At 34.7% G+C, this 13,376-nt stretch overlaps 1 protein-coding gene and 1 non-coding gene across 2 annotated transcripts in view; both read right to left on the bottom strand.

The window, feature by feature from the left end:
- UBR1 (ubiquitin protein ligase E3 component n-recognin 1) overlaps nt 1–13,376 on the bottom strand; it is a 149,723-nt gene that overhangs the window by 106,995 nt on the left and 29,352 nt on the right. Inside the window, exon 4 of the mRNA XM_047739193.1 lies at nt 12,463–12,573. Coding sequence (XP_047595149.1) covers nt 12,463–12,573 — 111 coding nt within the window. The remainder of the gene's footprint in view (nt 1–12,462; nt 12,574–13,376) is intronic.
- Nucleotides 10,418–10,520, bottom strand: LOC125105767 (U6 spliceosomal RNA). Its single transcript, XR_007129033.1, has one exon. It is a non-coding gene; the product is annotated as a U6 spliceosomal RNA (small nuclear RNA).

The following is a 13,376-nucleotide window of genomic DNA, read 5'->3' on the forward strand; positions in this document are numbered from 1 at the left end:
CCCACAAGAAACAGTGTTCTCTTTATTACAGACCACTACCTCCTTAACAAAAGGCTTGTTGAAACCATTCAACTAAAAAAAATGCGTTCAAATACTTTTGATTTTGATACAAATCAAAATAATGAGATACTTCTTCACACCTGCTACAGTTACTATAATAAAAAAGACCTATAATAACAAGTGCTGACCAGGATGTAGAGAAATTTGAACCTTTATATATTGCTCATGGAAATATAAAATGGTACAGCCAATCTGGAAAATAGTCTGACAGATGCTCAAAATATTTAGCATAGTTATACAATCCAGAAATTTCACTCCTACATATCTATCCAAAATAAATGAAAACACATCTGAAACAAAACCACATATGCAAATATTCATAGCTGCATTATTTATAATAGCCAAAAAGTGGAAACAACCCCAATGTCTATCAACTGATGAAAGGATAAATAAAATGTGAATATTTAGCCAAAAGACTATTACTTGGCCGTAAAAACACAATATTACTTGTATCAAAAAGTACATGGTCCAACATGGATGAACCCTGAAAACATTATACTGGTGAAAAAAGCCATTCTTGGGGCACCTGGGTGGCTCAGTGGGTTAAGCCGCTGCCTTCGGCTCAGGTCATGATCTCAGGGTCCTGGGATCGAGCCCCGCATCGGGCTCTCTGCTCAGCAGGGAGCCTGCTTCCTCCTCTCTCTCTACCTGCCTCTCTGCCTGCTTGTGATCTCTCTCTGTCAAATAAATAAATAAAATCTTAAAAAAAAAAAAAGCCATTCTTAAAAGACCACATACTATATGATCCCACTTACATAAAAGTCCACAGAAGACACATGTATAGGGACAGAAAGTAAAATAGTGATTGCCTAAGGCTGGGGAGTTTATAAGAAATGGAGAGTGACTGCTGATGGATACAGGGTTTTTGGGGGGGGGTAATGAAAATGTTCTATAATTGAGGTGATGGATGAACAACTCTGTGAATATACCAAAAAGTGTTGAATTGTACACTAAAAGTAGGATAACTTTTTTTTTTAAGATTTTTTTTTAATTTATTTGACAGACAGAGATCACAAGCAGGCAGAGAGGCAGGCAGAGAGAGAGGAAGGGAAGCAGGCTCCCTGCTGAGGGAGAGCCAGATGCGGGGCTCGATCCCAGGACCCTGAGATCATGACTGAGCCGAAGGCAGCAGCCTAACCCACTGAGCCACCCAGGCACCCCAGGAGAACTTTTTATTATGGCATGCAAGTTACATCTCAATAAGCTGTTTAAACAAAAGACTAAACAGGAAAAAAAAAAAAAAATAAAGGAGCTCTTGAAGACAAAAAAATAAATAAATAAATAAAAATCCAGTAGTAATTCAATATAAGATTTTAATGTTAAATTTTAACCTACCTGCTGCAGACCATTCTAATGAACTGCATTTCATTCTGTGTTCACCAAACCCTTAACCTATGCAATTCTCTTTTGCACCTATTCTTTCTCACTCCCCAATGCTTTATGATTTCAATTTTTACCTCCTCTTCAACATATCACCTTCTCTCTGGAGATTTTGTTCCGAAGCATTTACTAGAGAGAGATACAAAGAGTGCCAAAGTACTAAGACCAACACTGGTCCACTACATTCCTATTTCATTCGTGTGTGTGTGTGTATGTATATATATATGTATATGTAGATATACATATATCTACATATACATATATATATATATTTTTTTTTTAGCTCAATATATCCTTTTGAATTCTTCAAAAAAATAGTCTGAGGTGAAGAGTTAAAAGAATCAATTCATTACTTCCATAACGTATCAGAGGTAAGTCCTTTAGAAGAGGTCTGTTAAGTATAAGAAACTTTCAAGCAAAGCATCTAAAGCCTAAAAAGTAAGGTCAGTGAAAGGAAACAAAAGGGCTATAATCTAAATAGAAAAAAAATTAAAAAGAACTTAATAATTAACCCAGAAATGTACTACAGGACTAGAGAGAAACTGCTTTTATATATACTGGAAAGAGGCTTTGCTTTTAAAGACATTGCCGAAAGCTGGATGATTGGCTGATTAGTACCGACGGGATTACACTTGGTAAATCCCCACTATGACTGGCACAATGCCATGCACCTGGTACAGTATGGCTTTCACATTCATCAAAGCAGAGATGAAACAAAATGCTATGTACACAGGACTGTTTGTGTTGAGTGAATTGATTAGATATACGTAAGCCACAGGTGCCCCTCTCTTACCTCCAGATAATCAGTCAGTTCCAGAATATCCAGATTTACTTTTAGGATAAGCCTGAATGACCAATCACCTTTTGAATCTAATTCTAAATCCAGGATCATCTTAATTCAGTACTAAATTCAGTGTTCTGAGGCCATTATGATTCAGGAAACACCAAAGGGACTGGAAATCCATGAGGCAGATGAAATTAAGCAAGCTTTGTAAACTCAACGAGTCAACTTAACTCCCACGGATTCCTTAGGTACTTAAAACACAAAGACAGTTTTTGCAGAGTGACTAGCTATGGAATGAAGAGGTTATAAAAACCAAGCCACAAATTACTCTCTATGTGCCAAAATATTTGAGTACCCTTTCAAAAATATTAGAGGAGGAAAGTGAAATAATCAGAATTAAAAGCATTCATTAAGCAAAACAAAAATGAGAATAAATCTGAAAGGTTTAAACAGTATTCTAGGTAATGGACATTTGGTAACATTTAATCAAGTAATAGACACTTGATAAATAAATATGTGTCAAATGAAGGAATGGCCTTCTGAGATTAGGACAAGTAAAATAAGTGAGAGAGAAGCAGCAATCTAAAAAATGAATGCTGAATAATAAAGTAAATGCGGGAAAAGGCTAACAGTGGTGAAAGGGTAAAAAGTATATGAATATTCTTTTTTTTTTAGTTTTTTAAGAAGATTTTATTTATTTACTTGTCAAAGAGAGAGAGGGAGAGGGAGCACAAGTGGGGGGGAGGAGTAGAAGGAGAATTAGACTCCCCATTGAGCGGGGAACCCAATGTGGGTTGGGTTCTCAGGACCCCAGGATCATGACATAAGCCGAAGGCAGACACTTAACCGACTGAGCCACAGAGGCATCCCAAGCATATGAATATTCTTTGTACTATTTTGATTTTTGCAGCTTTTCATAAATTTGAAATTACACCTAAACTCATGATTTTAAAAAACATCCTAGAACTCAGAATCTAAAGATCTGAATTTTAGGTCCAACTTTGCCACTGACTAAATAATGCAAAGCTGAACAAGTCACTTAACTTTACTGAGTCTCTGTTTCTACTTCTATAAAATGGAGCTACTATATCTACCTCACAAAGTAATAATGAGGATAAATTGATATAATTCGTGTGGAAGATCTCTGATAATTCTAAAACATACCAGTTAATTCTAAAACATTACTAGTATCAAATAAGAAAGGTAATGGGAAAAGTAGCAGGAGCTGTAATGCTAATACTAATGATGACAGCTAACATTTACTGGGCCCTTAGAACATGCCAGGCATATTCTAGGGCTAAGCACTTTGCATGTATTATCTCATTTAATCCTCACAGCCCTGTGAGGCAGATGGTATTATCTCCAGTTTAGAGATAAACTGAAAGGAAGAAACAGTGAATAACTCTGCCAAGATCACAGAGCTATCAGTGGGGTTATAAAGCAAACCGAGGACACCTGCTCTAGAGCCCATACTGTTGTGCTCTAATGCTCCTACTCAAGAGAAGACAACACATTTTACCTCCCCAAATATAATTCCAATTCTTTCCATTCTGAGTTTTGTAAAATAAGAGTATACTACACACGAGTGGTCATATAGCACAAATATACAGATTACCAAGGGTTTCTTAATGACAGATAATTATCTTTTATGACACACTGCAATGTTTCTTCCAGTCTGCCATTTAATCTCATGACAAGTTTTTGCTATAAAGAAGTTAATTTTTGCAGAAGCACATTTATCAATCTTTTCCTTTTTATGGCTTCTGAAGTTTCAAAAAAATTTTAGAAAGGCCCAACCTACTTCAAGATTATTTTAAAAAATTCACTCATATTTCCTAACAAGTTTATAATTTCTTTTCTTTAAAAAAAAAAAAAAGCTTTTAAAAATCATTGATATTTCTGGAATTTATCTGATCAAGCTTAATATTTTTTTCCCTCAAATGGGTAGCCCGTTCATATCACCACCAACCTTAAGTGCTATCTTTACTAACAATTTGGATTTAGATTCTCTTTTCTATTCCATTCTTTGCTGTCTACTCCTGTAGCAAGAATCACAGTATTTGGATTACTAGAGCTCTTTAATACATTTAAATCTGTTACACCTACTCACACTCGTAATTCTTTATTTCAGCTTTCCCTGACAATTCTCACAGATTATTTTTCCAGAAGAACTTCTGATAACTTTGTCAAGTTCCAAAAGAATATTTGGCTGTTATTCTGGTTGGGAATATAGTGATTTTGTGGATTAACTCTAGAAAAAATTTTAATATTGATTTTTTTTGTAGTATTGAATCTTCCAATCCAAGAATGAAGTGTATCTCTTGATTATTTTTTTCTTTCATATCTGTTAGAGTACACTTTTCAAGTTTCTTAAAACAGAGGTGGCAGATTTATTTTTTCCAAGTTATTATATTTTTTTCTCATGCTATTGTGAATGAGATCTTCTCTTCCATTAAAAAAAAAAAAAAACTCTGTACCTAACATGGGGCTTGAACTCACAACCCCGATCAAAAGTCATTTGCTCCACTGACTGAGCCAGCCGAGCATCCCTCTTCCATTACATTTTCCTTTTTTCCCCCCAAGATCTCTTTTTTTTAGAGAGGAAGAGAGAGAGAGAGAGAGAACATAGCAGGAGAGGCAGAGAGAGAGGCTAAGAGAATCTGAAGCAGATTTTACACTGAGCACAGAGCCCAACATGGGGCTCGATCTTAAGACCCTGAGATCACAAGCCAAACCTAAACCAAGACTTGGATGCTTAGCCAACTGTACCACCCAGGCGCCCCTCCCATTACATTTTCTAAAAGATAGTATTGCTTGTAAGGGTATTAAAGTAATATTTGTTGAATACATTAAACAGAAAAACTAATGGTTTTTAAAATGAGTTCTGTAACCAGTAACTTGACTAAACTCTACTCTAGTTTCCATTTTTCAGTTAACATTCTTAGGTTTTCCAGGTATCATTTTTAAAAAGAGGCTACTTTTCCAGAAAGTGCCAGGATTAACGGTTTCACAAGTGAATTCCAAGAGGAGTTCATTCCAGGAAGGTAAGCATGATAGTGTTACATTGTTTTAAAAGACTTGATTTCACTCACTAATGTTTTATTTAGTATTTCATCATAACAATGATTAATAAAACTGACCTGTACATTCTCTATTTTGTCAGATATGAGATCAATATAATGTTGGCTTTACATAACAAATCTGGAAACTTTATCTTTTCCCCCTTCTATGCTTAAGGACAGTTTCTATATTTTTGTTATTTATTTCGTATTAAGTTGACTGGTTTTTATTTTTAACCAGTAAAATTTTTTAAATGTGGAAAAGCAGGAAAATCATTATAATAAAGACACTTTTACCTAAATTCAATAATTGTTATTTTTCCATATATTTTTTTCTAGTATTTTAAGGTATTGGTCATATTCTAAACCTAGATACTTAACATGCATTTCTAAAAAAAGAATTTTCTGGGGCGCCTGGGTGGCTCAGTGGATTAAGTTGCTGCCTTCGGCTTGCGTCATGGTCTCAGGGTCCTGGGATCGAGCCCCGAGTCCGGCTCTCTGCTCAGCAGGGAGCCTGCTTCCTCCTCTCTCTCTGCCTGCCTCTCAGCCTACTTGTGATCTCTCTCTGTCAAATAAATAAATAAAATCTTAAAAAAAAAAAAAAGAATTTTCTTACATACTTATGATGCCATTATTATATCTAGTAACATTAATAATTTTTAAGTATTCTCTAAAGTCTTGGTCATATTCAGTTTTCCTAATTCTTCCCCAAATATCTAGCATTTGGTTATTATGTCTAGGTCATTTACATCTAAATGAATCTCCCATCTCCACTTCCAGCCTTTTGTTCTTCATGACAGAAACCAGGCCATATTTCCTATAAAAACTCCTACATTCTAGATTTACCTTGAAATGTCCTACATTTTATATTTATCTTCCTTGTGGTCTTCTTTAACGTGTTCATGTCTCCCCTGTATTTTCTAAAAGTTAAACCTCAAGATTTTACTAAGTTCGGGCTAAACATTTTTATCAAGAGTATTTCGTTAAGTGGGGCCAGATGGTTCAGTCACTTAAGCATTCCACTCATGATTTCGGCTCAGATCATGAATGATATCATGGGTCGTGAGATGGAGCCCTGTGAAAGGCTCCATGCTCCATGGGGAGTCTGCTTGAGATTCTCTGTCCCTCTCCCTCTATCCCTTAATGGACATGAACCCATGCAATCTCTCTCTCAAATCAATATTAAAAAATATACATATTTCATAAGTGAAGCTCTAGGTACTTCAATTTTTTTAACAGCTTAAGATATAATTCACATACTATATAACTCACTCAAAATATACTATTTAATGGTTTTAGTTTATTTACACATATTTGTAACTATCACCACATCAGTTTTAGACGTTTCATCACCTCAAAAAAACAAAAACAAAAACACTCCTTAGTGATTTCTTCCTCTGCCACCCAATGACTCCATGCCCCTAGACCTAAAGAACCACTACCCCATTTTCTGTCCCTTTAAATGTGCCTATTCCAGACATTTCATTTAAATGTAGTCATATAATGTGATCTTTTATAATTGGCTTCTTTCACTTAGCATAATGTTTTCAGGGTTCCTCCAAACGGAAGCATGTTTCTTACTTTCCTTTTATAGCCAAATAATGCATTGTACCAATTTACTCACATTTGTTTATCCATTAATCAGTTGATTGACATTGAGTTGTTTCTACTTTTATTATGAGTAATATATTATTCTCTAATAATACTATTATGAATAATGTTACCATGAACATTTATGTCTAAATATTTGCTTGAACTGTTTTCAATTATTTTGAGGATATACCTAGAAGTAGAGTTCCTGGAGTGTTATGTTAACTCTACATTTAATCATTTGAAGAACTGCTAGACTATTTTCCAAAGTGACTGCACTATTCTACATTTCTACCAAAGTGTATGAGGGCTCCAACTTTGTCACATTCTAACACTTGTTATTATTTGCCTTTTTGATTATAGCCATTAGTGGGTATGAAAAAGAATGTCATGATTTTGGTTTGCATTTCCTTAATAAGTAATAATGCTAAGCATCTTTTCATGTGCTTACTAGCTGCGTGTGTATCCATGTATATATACTCTTTGAAGAAATGACTATTCACGAAGAAATTACTATTTGCAGGTTTTAAAAACTGGGTTGTCTTTTTCTTATGGAGTTTTAAGAGCTCTTTTTAAGTTCTAGATATGAGTCCCTTATTAGATAATATGATTTGCAAACATAATTCTCCCATTCTGTAGGCTTTTCATTTTCTTGACAGTGTCCTTTGGTAAAGTCCAATTATCTATTTTTTCTTTTATTACTCAGACTTTTGCTGTCATGTCTATCAATCTACTGCCAAATATGAGGTAATAAAGATTTACCTCTATGTTTTCTTCTAAGAGTTTTACAGTTTTAGTTCTCACATTTAGGTCTTTGATCCATTTTGAGCTAATTTTCATGTATGATATGAGCTAGGGATCCAGACTCATTCTTTTTTTTTTTTTTTTTCAGACTCTTTCTTTTGCATGTGGCTATCTAGTTGTTCTGGTACCATTTGATAAAAAAGACTATTCTTTTCCTAGTGAATGCCCTTCATATTCTGGTTGAAAACAGCTAACCACAGACAGGTGGGTTTATTTCTGGGCTCTCAAATCTATCCTCATAATCTCTGTTTATCATTATGTCATACCACATTGTCTTGATTACTGTTGTTTTGTAGTAGGTTTTGAAATAGGGAAGTGTGAGTTCTCCAAATTTGTTCTTTTTCAAGGTTGTTTTGGCTATTCTGGGTCCCTTATAATTCCATATAAATTTTAATGTAAGCTTGTCAATTACTAAAATAGAGAAAAAAATTTCCCAGCTGGAATTCTGATAGGAACTGTATTGAATCTGTAGATTAACTGGAGCATATGGCCTGTGATATTCTGATGTATAGGAAGAAATATATTTGGTCTTCACCATTTCTGGTATACAGCTCCTAAAACCCTTGGAATTTCCAAAGTGTAGGGAGGAATTTTTAAAGTCTTTCATCATGTTAATGAAGTGACTTTTAGAAAGCAACTAAGGATGGAGGCTGGTTGCCAGGGGATCTGAAGGTTGGAACTTCAAGTCTTATCCCCTGACCTCTGGAGAGGGAAAAGGGGCTAAAGGTTGAATCAACCACCAATGACCAATGATTCAATCAATCATGCGCCTATATAATGAAACATCCATAAAAACCCAAAAGGACAAGATTTGGGGAAACTTCTAGGTTGGTGAACACACAGAGATCTAGGGAGAGTGGTGCACTCAAAGGCATACAAAATCCACAACCCATCCCCAAATATCTTGCCCTATGCACCTCTTCCATCTGGCTGTTTCTGAAGTACAGTCCTTTATAATACATAGGTAATCTAGTTAATCTAGGAAATCTCATTTCCTTAGTTATATGAGCTGCTCTAGTAAATCAATGGAATCCGAAGAGAGGGTTATGAGAATCTCTGATTTATAGCCAATTGGTCAGAAGCAAAAGCAAAGAGAACCTAGACTTCCAAGTGATATCTAAAATGGGGGAAGCTTGTGAGACTATGCCCTTAATCTCTGGAATCTGATGTTATCACCAAGCAGAGAGTATCAGACTTGAGTTAAATTTGTGGGATACCTCGTCAGTGTCAATGGAGAAGTAAGTTTAATCTCTTGGTGGTGCTGGGGAAAAAATACCCAATGGACTGCCACATTAACAATTTTAAGTCTTCAAAATACCATATGATTTCACTCATGGAATTTAAGAAACAAATGAGCAAAGGAGAAAGAAGAAAAAGAGAGAGAATCAAACCAAGAAATAGGTTTTTAACTACTGAAAACAAACTGATGGTTACCAGAGGGGAGGTGTGTAGAGAGATGGATGAAATAGGTGATAGGGATTAAGGAGCGCACTAGTCATGATGAGCACTGGTGATGTATGGAATTGTTGAATCACTATATTGTACACCTGAAACTAATATTACCCTTCATGTTAACTACTGGAATTAAAATAAAAACTTTAAAAAAAAGTGGGATGTTTTTCCATTTATTGAGATCATCCTTAATTTCTTTCAACAGTGAAAGAATATAAATTTTATGCTGTTTTTGCTAAGTTATTTCTAAATATTGTATTCTCTTTGATACTATAATATGGAATATGGAATTATTGGAATAGAATATTCCAATATGGAATTTTTTTTCTCAATTTCTTCTTCAGATTTTTGATTACTGATGTATAAAGCAAGTGATTTCTGTATAATTATCTTGTATCCTACATTCTTGCTGAACTTATAGTTCTAATAATTTTTTTGTGTGGATTCCTTAAGACTTTCCATATACAAAATCATGTCATCTGCAAATAGAGCTAGTTCTACTTTTTCCTTTCCAATCTGGATGCCTTTTACTTCTTTTTCTTGCATTACTAATTGCCCTAGCCAGAACCTCTAATACAGTATTGAATAGATGTGACAAGAGCAGAATCTTTGTCTTGTTCCTGATCTCAGAGGGAAAGTATCTAATATATTTATAGCTAGGAGTTTTTCATAATGTCCTCTATTAGGGTTGAGGAAGTTCCATTCTGTTTTCAGTTTGTTAAGTCTTTTTATGATGAAAGTGTGTTGGATTTAGTCAAATGCTTTTGCTACATCTACTAAGATGATCATGTGGTTTTGTTTTTTACTCTGTTTATATGGTATGTTACATTAACTCATTTTTTAAAAATTTTTTATGAACTTTTATTTATTTTTTTCCCAATATTTCAAATTTTTATTTAAATCTTAGTTAACATATAGTGTAATACTAGTTTCAGGAGTAGAATTTAGAGATTCATCACTTACATATAATAGCTAGTGCTTATCACAAGTGCCCTTCTTTTTTTTTTTTTTTTTTTGGAATTTTTTTTTTTTTTAATTTTATTTTTTATAAACATACAATATATTTTTATCCCCAGGGGTACAGGTCTGTGAATCGCCAGGTTTACACACTTCACACAAGTGCCCTTCTTAATACCCATCACCCATATAGCCCATCCCCTGCCCCCAGCAACCCTCAGTTTATTCTCTATAGTTAAGAGTCTCTTATGGTTGTCTCCCTCTCTTTTTTTTCCCTTTCCCTTATGCTCATCTGTTTTGTTTCTTGAATTCCACATATGAGTGAAATCATAAAAATATAGAATACTTCACAAATTTGTGTCATCCTTGCATAGGGGCCATGTTAATCTTCTCTTTGTCATTCCAATTTTAGCACATGTGCCACCAAAGTGAGCTGATTTTGAGATGTTAACCTATGTACTTTATTTTACATCCTGTGAGGAGGCTCATTATGCCATCTCACTCCATTATTAGTAATGATGCTAATACCAATGACCAGTTTCAGGAGATGACAATATAATACCTCCACTTAAAGTTCCACTTTTTTCTTTTATGCCTAGCAAGTGATCTATGAGATGACAATTTAGAACTATGTGAATATTGTTCATATCTTAATGGGTTTAGCATCCATTAATGAACTTGCCTGAATCAAATATTTCTTCAAGGTTTGCAAAATGTTAATTATTCTAATCCTATTATCCCTTCTCTATTAGCTAGGTAGCATTCACCCAGAAAGAAGAGCTTTACCTTGTAAACTGGAAATACTTGTTTACCATGAAATACAATTGCTATTGAAATGGTGGAACAGGGGTACCTGAGTGGCTCAGTTGGTTAAGCGTCCAACTCTCAATTTTGGCTCAGGTCATGATCTCAGGGTCCTGGGATAGAGCCCCGAGTACGGCTCCAAGTTTAGAGTAAGTTCAGGGGTAGTGTGCTTCGGATTCTCTCTCTCCCTATGTCCCTCCCCCAACTCTTGCTCACATGCTCTCTTCCTCTAAAACAAATAAATAAAATTTAAAAAAAAAAAAAAGAGGTAGAATAAATGCTTAGTTCATTCTTTTAATTATCAGGTTTCAGTGTGAGAAATTGATATAATAACCACTGCCATGGCAAAATTATTAAAGTTCTCTTTGGTGTTACTAGGAACTCATGAATTTTCATATATTATGACTCAATCAGTTACAGCAGTTATTGTAATTAGTATTATTTTGATGCTCTAATTGTCCAACTCTGATCAATGACAGCCCTTTCATGCTGGGTCCTAGATTCTTTAGACACAAATCCATCCTCATAAGCTTACTTAATCCTCGACTCAGACCTGGTCAGGTATTTTTACAAGCCCTGAGTTCTTTTAGCGGGTAATGGTACTTAAAGAGATCAAAATCTGGGGGTTCGGGGTATTCATTGCTACAGGATTATCTGGGACAGTTTAAAGAGTAAAAAAACTAGGGACACCTGGGTGGCTCAGTTGGTTAAGCAGCTGCTTTCGGCTCAGGTCATGATCCCAGGGTCCTGGGATCGAGTCCCACATCGGGCTCCTTGTTCGGCAGGGAGCTTGCTTCTCTCGCTGCCTCTGCCTGCCTCTCTGCCTGCTTGTGTGTACTCTCTCTCTCTCTCTCTGGCAAATAAATAAAATCTTAAAAAAAAAAAAATAAAGAGTACAAAAACTATTTCTTGCAGTTTTTCAAAAGGGTCACTCTGTGAAATCATTTGAACATAGGAAGTACTTCTTAGGAAGTACTTTCTTGTGACAACATTCTGAATTTCTACATTGGTTATTAACTGTTCAAGTTTTCTCCATGTTTGAATAAATGATGAAATTTTATATAGCTTGATAAAATAACCCATTTTTCAAATGTATTTGCACATAGTCTTATAAAGAGTCTTTTATAACCCTTTTAATTTCTTCTGTATCTGCAGGTCTATAATTATTTCCTTATTGTCCTTCCTAATAGCCTTTATCTGGGCTTACTCACTTTTCTTGATTAGGATGGTTAGTAGATAATCAATTTATTGACTGTTTTTTCTTTAAGAAAAGTAATTTTTTTAAGAAAAGTAATTATTGAAGTTACATGTCAATTCTACTGTTTCATTTGCTCTTTTAGCCTTATATATTACTCTTGCCTATCAAATTGACTGCTTAACAAACAGAACTAAGAAATTCACTCTTTAGACAAATAAATAAAGAGTAGAATAAAACTCCTTACATTTAAATACTGGAACATTAAAAACCAGGATTCTTAATGGAATTGAGTTTAACCCATAATGTAACATTTCTTTCTACCTAACTGCATCAAGCTTAAAATAATTAGTAATTTTTAAAAATAGTACTCTTACCTCTTTTGTAGTACCTGCTCTTCCAGGTTCATGACTTACACAAAATGGGCCAGTTTTCCATGCCTCTGTGTCTCCACAATCACAAAATCCCCCTCCAGTAGAAGTATGCATCTGATAAATGAAAAATGAGTTTGTCTTGACTTTAAAACATTACAAAGCAAGGAGGATGAAGATGACTCAAATAACAAATGCTCCCCGATACTTAAAACATAACTGCCATTAATATAACAGAAACCAAATAAACCAAAACCCACTTTAGTTAACCAAAATAAATAAAAATCTGAACACTTAATCACAACAAAAATGAGCCTTCAAAATTGACAAAATTTTGAAATAAATATGCTTTGAAACACCTAATTTTTAAATATTTTATTTTTTAAAATTTTTATTTATTTATTTGAGAGAGAGAGACAGCGAGAGAGAACATGAGCGAGGAGAAGGTCAGAGGGAGAAGCGGACTCCCCGTGGAACTGGGAGCCTGATGTGGGACCCGATCCCAGGACTCCAGGATCATGACCTGAGCCGAAGGCAGTCGCCTAACCAACTGAGCCACCCAAGTGCCCCGAAACACCTAATTTTTAAATAATAGTTTTTAAAATTGTGTACTAGTGGAGAACAGACTATGAAGTATGCAAAAAAACCCAACCCACTATGCAACACCTAGAATGCTTGAGTAATGACATTTTTCTGCTTAAACACACTTCTAAAAATCATTATAATAATACTTACATAGTTAAGAAATGTTTACAGTATTTACATCTATTTGATGTTCCACTGAAACTAAAATTATTTACTTTTGTTATTAGTTACTATTTACTCTTCCTTTCAGAGTTCCTGCAAACAACAACAACAAAAATGATGCAACATACATGAATCCAGATAAAGGATGATGACTATGGCCTGATTTTGAATCT

Source organism: Lutra lutra, chromosome 7 (genome assembly GCF_902655055.1).
Source record: "Lutra lutra chromosome 7, mLutLut1.2, whole genome shotgun sequence".
In the NCBI taxonomy this organism is placed as follows: domain Eukaryota; kingdom Metazoa; phylum Chordata; class Mammalia; order Carnivora; family Mustelidae; genus Lutra; species Lutra lutra.